The sequence below is a fragment of the Nicotiana tomentosiformis genome, chromosome 8 (genome assembly GCF_000390325.3).
Source record: "Nicotiana tomentosiformis chromosome 8, ASM39032v3, whole genome shotgun sequence".
In the NCBI taxonomy this organism is placed as follows: Eukaryota; Viridiplantae; Streptophyta; class Magnoliopsida; order Solanales; family Solanaceae; genus Nicotiana; species Nicotiana tomentosiformis.
The window spans coordinates 29,387,349-29,394,871 of record NC_090819.1 but is presented as its reverse complement, the minus strand read 5'-3'; the positions used below and the strand labels follow the sequence as shown (position 1 = coordinate 29,394,871).

The following is a 7,523-nucleotide window of genomic DNA, read 5'->3' as shown; positions in this document are numbered from 1 at the left end:
TTCTTAAGAAAATTTACTCAATGAATGCTACGGTGATGATATTAGAGTGTCAGTAGAAGTCGTGAGTTTTCTAGTCAAGCTTCGTATATTTTCTGATGGTATTTTATAAGTGGTTATGGTAAATTGTTTTTTGAGGATATGGGATTTAATGATAGCTCATCAGATTTTTCTTTTTTGTACAGGTGATTTCTTCTTCTTCTTGGATCATAATGATATATTGTGAGTGAAGATCTTTTGAAGTAGGTATTAGTAGTGGATTTGGGTTTTGTGGGGTGGCTGACAGTACTTGTATTGCAATTTCGTACAAAAATATTGCATATACACAGTTATACAATGTATAAAAATTATATATACACGTATATAAAGTTATACATGCACGATAATTGTATTATGTTTTTGTAGAAAAGCTGCATATATATTGCTATCCAATATGTGTGTGTGCGCAGTTTGTATATTATGTGTTTCTCGAGTGTATTTGTGTATCCAAAGTATATATTGAGTGTATCCCGAGTGTATTGCAATTTTAGATAAATATAATATATTCACAGTTATACAATGTATAAAAATTATATATACACGTATATAAAGTTATAGATGCATGATAATTGTATTATATTTTGTAGAAAAGTTGTGTGTGTATATATATATATATATATATATATATATATAGCTATGAAATGTATAAAAAGTTTATATGCATTATATCCTAAGTTTGACAATGTATTCTTAATGTATATTAAAAGTGTATGCCGAGTGTATTTATGTATCCAAAGTGTATATTAAATGTATCCCGAGTTTGTTTGTGTATCTTGATTATATAGTCTATTTTTATAATGTATAAAAACTGTATATATATCGCCTTTTGTTTTTTCTTCTTCTCATTCTTTCTTTTCTATTTTTTTAATACATTTTTTGGTATAAATTCTTACTCTTTCTTTCTTTTTTCTCTTTTAATTCTTAATTCTTTAAGTTGGTTGGTGGAAATTTGGGTGGACGAGGATGGTCCAGGGTGGGTGGGTCTGATTTTTAAAAGTTTAATTTTTTTAGGGTGTGGGTAGGGGCGTAGGGCGGTATAGTTGCGACGGTGCGGTGGTGGCAGGTTTGGTGGTGGAATTCTGGAGTCAGAATATGGGTAAGTTTGATTTTTTATAATCTATTTTAGGGGTATGGGTAGGGCGATGCGGTGGCGATGGTGGCGGCAATGCAATGGCAGCGTTTGTAGCGGCGACGATGGATAGTGAAATTTTTTGTGTGGATATCTAACAGATGGTAGGAGAGGAAATGCGGATGAGAAGGGTGTTGTTATCGTATTTTAAGAGTTGCATATGCTGACCATTATAATGAATTTTAGGTTGGAAATTTGTAGCGGGTGATGTTTGAGAAAATATTTTTACTGTTTGTTTTTCCGTTTAAGTCAAAAGCTAGCCTAAGACCTAAAAAGCAAGGTCAAAATCCATCCCTCTTTTTCCTGTATTTGACTAGTAGGGCTAATGAATGACCTTTTGATCAATGTCGTGGAATGTTCAGCCAGGTCTGATTAGAAGTTTAAAAATGAGTGGAGCGAGGGACTTTAGAGGGAAAAAAAAAGGAGGGGGGGGGGGGGGGGAGCTTTTATTGAAGTAGGGGCGGAGCTCCTCTCCTTAAAGTCAAGTGGCTTTCACTCCTCATAGAGAGTTAGAAAGCGTTATGCATATATGTGGGGAATTAGGTTTTTGGTTGTGAATTTGAGACTGAATTGAGAAAGTAAGGACTGCTATTTATGATTGGTTATGAGAATGAGGTGATGGACCAATGGGTTATTGTATTTTTGAGAAGGTGCAGTTGTTTGGATGGCGGAGCTGAGCGTAGCAAAGAGGCAGAATGAAAAAGATGAGGTGGGTTAGCGAATGCTTTGTTATAACCAATGCAATAGGTTTTTGGCTACAACTTGCAATCAAATATAATGTGCTAGCAATTGTTTTAAGTTAGTGTTGAACGGTCAATTATGTCAGAATCTCTTGTTTTAATTTGAAAGCCACTAAAGTTGTTCCATGCATCGTCAAGGGAACTTAAAGTCTTAAAATCGATTTTTTTTAGAAATAGCATGAATTGCAACTGTTAATTGAAAATTAACCACAGTTTCAAAAGTAATCGAAATTTAGTCACTTTTTATGTAAAAATAAAATCTGAACAAAGACACCCTTAAAAATTCGGAAAATTTTTGATATGCTGGAGTTCGAATTTTTTACATACGAAATTTCAACATAATATGTTAGAATTTCATAATGTGCTAGAGTTCCAACATAATATGCTGGAAGTTTATATGCAAGAACTCCATAATCCTGCATATTATATTGATATTTTTCGCTCTTCTAGGGTATCTTTGTCCAGATTTTATCTCCGCATAAAATAGTCACTATTTTTAATGACTTTATAAATACTGATTATTTTTTAATTACTGGTCCAAAAACTAGCTAGGCCATGCTATTTTGACCTTAAAATGAGAAAGAGATTCTCTTATCGACAAGCTTACTATTAGTTGTCGTGATTTATTGGACGTTATGCATTACAATTAGGGGTGTTCATAAAAACCCCAAAAATCGAACCAAACCGAAAACCGACTAAAAAAATCGATAATTTTTCGGTTTGGTTTAGTTTTGGTTTTGAATTTTAAAACCGATCAAATTTGATTTGGTTTTGGTTTTAACCAAAAAATAACCGAAAAAAATGGAACCAAAATGAATATAGAAGTAGCTATTTAAAATTTATTATTATACATATATATATGTGTGTATTTTTATACAAAGTTTCTAAAATTTTATGTTATATTTTAATAGTTTACACTTTTAATCTAGTTCTTTGCTATTATAATAATCTAGTTCTTTGCCTTTACAATCTAATTTGATTAGTAATTTTCTTTTGCTAAGTACAAGAATTTATTTCATGTTAAAAATAATTTATTTTTAATTGAGTCCTAAAATTATTCATCACTATTTGATTCAATTATCATCAATATATTTTGGTAAATGATAGATTTCTCAAGGAGCAATTGGTTTGATAGTGTTATGTTGAAAATGTAATCGCCGAAATATGTGTTTGGTAGTATATATCTCATATTTAAGAAAAAATCGAAAACCGACATACACCGAATCAATAAAAAACTGACTTAATTGGTTTGGTTCTAATATTTGAAAAACTGACTTACTTGGTTTGGTTTCTTTTTAGGAAAAAATCGATCCAAGAACACCCCTAATTACAATAACCATCGCTTTGGTTAATACTGTACCAAGAAAAGCACAGATTTATATAAATGAGAAGTTTCGTCCTTAGAACATAGCGGGGATAGCTCAGTTGGGAGAGCGTCAGACTGAAGATCTGAAGGTCACGTGTTCGATCCACGTTCACCGCATTTTACCTTTACTTTTTGGACTTTGCTTATGTGTTAGTCTTGGTACTAAAGGGACTCGTGAATTTAAATCCATAGCGTAGAATAAAAAATTTCTTTTCCACCGTTTATCACTTGTTCATGAATTGGCTGACACCGGATTTCTTTCAATTAAAACGAAGAATCTCTCTCTCTTCTAGTAAAAATTCCAGCTGCGTCTTTGGTAAATTAAAGTGTAGTTGCTTTAAAACTAGTATAGTATTGCGAGTAATATGCCACGGACTGTTATTTCAACAAATTAGTGAGGATTCTATCAGATTATTTGATTCTCCCTTTGGAAAAAAGAAATAACAACATGATTTCCCCCCTCCAAAGCTGTTGGTATATGGGTAAATAGAAGGCAGTTCAAATTGTATTGCCACCTGACGTCGTCAACAGAGCGCACACAGTAGAAGATGAGCTTACGAGAAAACTGCAATTCCAAGGAGACGCAACATAGAAAAACCAGTAACTAATTTCTCAAAATTTTCTATAAAATTCGTTACAGTACAAAAACCAAAAAAGGCAAGTCTATCAATTCAGTTTGTCTTAGATGAATTCCCAATTAGTTGACACCCAATTCTTTGAGCGAACAACAACAAAGGGATATTGAAATTCTCTACCCTTCCCTGCGGACAAAGTACAGCTTACCCATGACATGAAGTACTGCAACAAAAGCTATGAAACCAATGCTCATCACAAGCACAACATTAGGAGAAATCTTGAGTCCTGGGGAATCATCAGTGTAGAACTGAAGCATAGTACCACCGGCTCCTCCAGCAGCTCCGCCACTAGTTGTCCTCCTGCGCCGTAGGTTGGCAGCAGCGGCTGCAGCAGTACCTCTCTGTGGACCACCTCCACCCGATGCCATTCCTAATCATCATTTTGAAGTGAAAAGAAAAAACTTTAGATGCGGTATAAAGCAGAGGATCTCGGGATGCACTCAACAGTTCAGTAATGCAAGTGCTCAAACCCAGGGCATAAGCAAAAAAATATAATTAAGTAATAATAACACTAAAAAAACATAATCAATTGATAAGCGGAAAATTACAATACAGGCACTCCTGCATTGTTAAATTCCTCCTTAAACATGTTACAAGCATTAACGTGTAACTTTATCCATTTGAAGAGTTCAGAAATCAACGGATTAGAAACTATTCTTTTGACCAAATTAAATCACCAAACATCAATCTCAAACTGCTGGGTATGTGAAGAATAAAACTTAAATATTTGGGCATTTATATATAGTTTAATACTTATCTAGCATTTTTTGAATCTCAAAGGACACGGAAAATATTACTTCTAAAGTGCAGTCAATTTGACTAGAGACTAATTAGGACTCTTAATTAGGAACAAAAGGTACTAAAATTAGGGGGAATGCTTAAGATATTTTGCATACCAAATTTCGATTCAACAAAAATTAGTTGTTGGTTCTACAGAGAAGCTAACACATTCATATATGAGTTTCAGTTATCCTATACAATGTTTTGAACCATCATCTTCACCATTTATTTAGAGGAAATTCATTGGGCATTCCAATACGTATGTCCCCATATTTGCATTTCCTAGTACACAAGGAAACCAAAGGCAATAATTCTAACTCGTATTGCCATTTCCTGATCTCACTTAGTTCTAAGAGTTCTATTCAGTGGTTTCTAATGAACAACATGCTATAATTTACAAGCCCAACCTGCCTACCAAAGCTGAAGCGGACAAGCTCACATTGAGTGTTGGAATTTGAACTTGATATCACCAAATAGTTACTTCTACACCTTAATTACTCAACCATCAACCATCCCTTCAGTAATAAGAGTGTTCGGACTTCAAATTTTACAATGAACGTGAGTTTTTCTTGAAAATCTTAGTATTCTCATGCTTACGAGCCACATATGCAAAACTACTAATATTTAAGAGATAAAGTAATGGCCATTTGCAGGAGCTACTAAATTTATAACATCTAGTTAAGTGAAAACCTCACTACATCTATGTCTTTCACCATTTCCGTAGAATTAGTCGAGGTACACGCAAGTTGACCCAGACACCACGGTTATCAAAAAAAAAAAATGCCTTTCACCATCTTATATCCGTCGCATCCTTATGGAAACATTTCTTTAATACAAACTCAGAGGCAGATCTAGGATTTAAACTCTATGACTCAACCTTTAAAATCCTTAGTATTGAACCCATTACGTTTCTAAAATTATGGGTTTATATTTACTATTTGTTGCAATTTGAGTGGAGTTTTACACATAGATTTATGTTCTGCGTCGAAAATTATCGGTTCAATTGAACGCGCCCTTATAATGCTACATCCGCATAGAGCGAGAGCACCTTATATCCACAATCAGGATATAGTATCCATTCAGCATTACCGTGTAAGGGAATTACACAATAATAATTGGACTCTTCTACCTCAAATACTTATAATGCTACATCCGCATAGAGCGAGAGCACCTTATATCCACAATCAGGATATAGTATCCATTCAGCATCACCGTGTAAGGGAATTACACTATAATAATTGGACTCTTCTACCTCAAATAAGAAACCGATTACATCGCGAACTATTAATAAGCTAACCTTACCTATAGATTATATAGTAAATATAAGACTTTGAAATATCGTAAAGTAAAATCAGGATTGGCCATCAGTATAGAAAATCTTATCTATATCTCAGTTCTGGGGAAAAAATCTAAATATTAAAAAAAAACCTCGCTGATCCACAAGTATGAAATCTTATAGCCATAAAAGAAATAAGACCTGCAATTCAGTTTTTAGAGATCCTCCAAATTTCAGATCTTAATACTTTCAGATGCCATTCGATCTCAGTCAAACATTAATTACTCGAATTTACAACTATCACAAACAGAAAAAATTCAAATCTTCACCACTCACATGCACACACATAAGAATCTATTCAAGCATAAATATAAATCTGCATGTGAAAAAGAAGAAGAGGATAAATCTGCATGAAAAATCAGTCAAAAAAAAAAACAAAATTCAAGATTACAATTGAGAGAGATTAGAGAGGAGAAACTAACTTTTAGATTTTTGGAGATGTTTTAGATCTGTGTCTTCGATGTAGTATTAGGTTTGTAGAGAGAGAGAGATGAAAATGGAAGAGAAAATTTTGACCCGTCTTTTGTAATGGTTTTGGATTTCAATCTAAGAGGCGTTATGTTATGACATAGAAGATGCCAATCATGTAGTGACACGTATATCACTCGGAAATGAAAAATCACACGTCTGATATATGTGAAACCTGAAGATGAAACTGCCATAACAAACTAGGTTTGAAATTTACGCAAAGCTGTCGACTTAAGGAAAATATAAATTAGGGACAAGAATAGTTGTTAATATTATTTTATTAATGAAATATATATTTTTAGTTTTGTTAATTGCGTCTTCCTTTTTTCTTTTTCTTTTTTTTAATTAAGTGGTATAATTTAATTATAAACTAAATTTAAGAAAAAAGGATTTTTGAGACTTGAAATCTCAAATATGTCATGAATTTTGAAGCTATAAAAGTATGCCATTATGTGTAAGGGGTGAACAGAGGCGGATCCAGAATTTCAAGAGAATGCGTGTGCTTTTGTAAAGAATTGCATCTAGAATTTATATTTGACGCGTTTAACTTTAGTTTCTTATCATGAACTCACTACACTTTTGAAATTATAAGTTTAAAATTATATTCTTTTTGAAATTTTAGTAATTTTCACATATATTTATACTTCATGTTGAAAACAAGACCGTTCAAAGTAAGATTTGAACCGTCAAATTTACTTGTAAAGGTGTACCCAATAATAGTTACACCATAAGAGTATTCGAGCATGAGTGCACACACACATATATTTAAGTAATTTTGAAGAAATATAACATTATTATATATGATTTAGGGAGAGGAGTATGGGTTCACGTGAACCCATATCCCTCAAGCTGGATACACCTCTGGGGTGAACGTTCGGTATTTCGGTATGGTATTTAAGAATTCTGGTTCGATACTTTGATATTCGACCTATCAATTGTACATAGCAAAGTAGTTTGTTACAATTTGATATTTCTTATTTGGTTCGTATAGTTTTAATTCAGTTTATCAATTGTATAACAATTGTTGCTGGGT

General features: G+C 33.1%; 1 protein-coding gene and 1 non-coding gene across 2 annotated transcripts; one reads left to right on the top strand and one right to left on the bottom strand.

Annotated features, from left to right (window-relative positions):
* Positions 1-3,315: 3,315 nt before the first annotated feature.
* TRNAF-GAA (transfer RNA phenylalanine (anticodon GAA)) lies at positions 3,316-3,388 on the top strand. The gene has a single exon. It is a non-coding gene; the product is annotated as a tRNA-Phe (tRNA).
* Positions 3,389-3,860: 472 nt separating this feature from the next.
* Positions 3,861-6,582, bottom strand: LOC104102680 (protein transport protein Sec61 subunit beta-like). Its single transcript, XM_009610466.4, has 2 exons — positions 6,445-6,582; positions 3,861-4,276 (listed from the first exon to the last, which is right to left on the bottom strand). Exon 2 carries the CDS (start codon positions 4,272-4,274, stop codon positions 4,023-4,025), a length of 252 nt encoding a protein of 83 aa, XP_009608761.1. The 5' UTR covers positions 4,275-4,276; positions 6,445-6,582; the 3' UTR covers positions 3,861-4,022.
* Between the last annotated feature and the right edge of the window lie 941 nt (positions 6,583-7,523).

What these genes read in the sequence shown, in the direction of transcription:
- LOC104102680 (XM_009610466.4), bottom strand. Translation starts at nt 4,274, where the DNA reads ATGGCATCGGGTGGAGGTGGTCCACAGAGAGGTACTGCTGCAGCCGCT.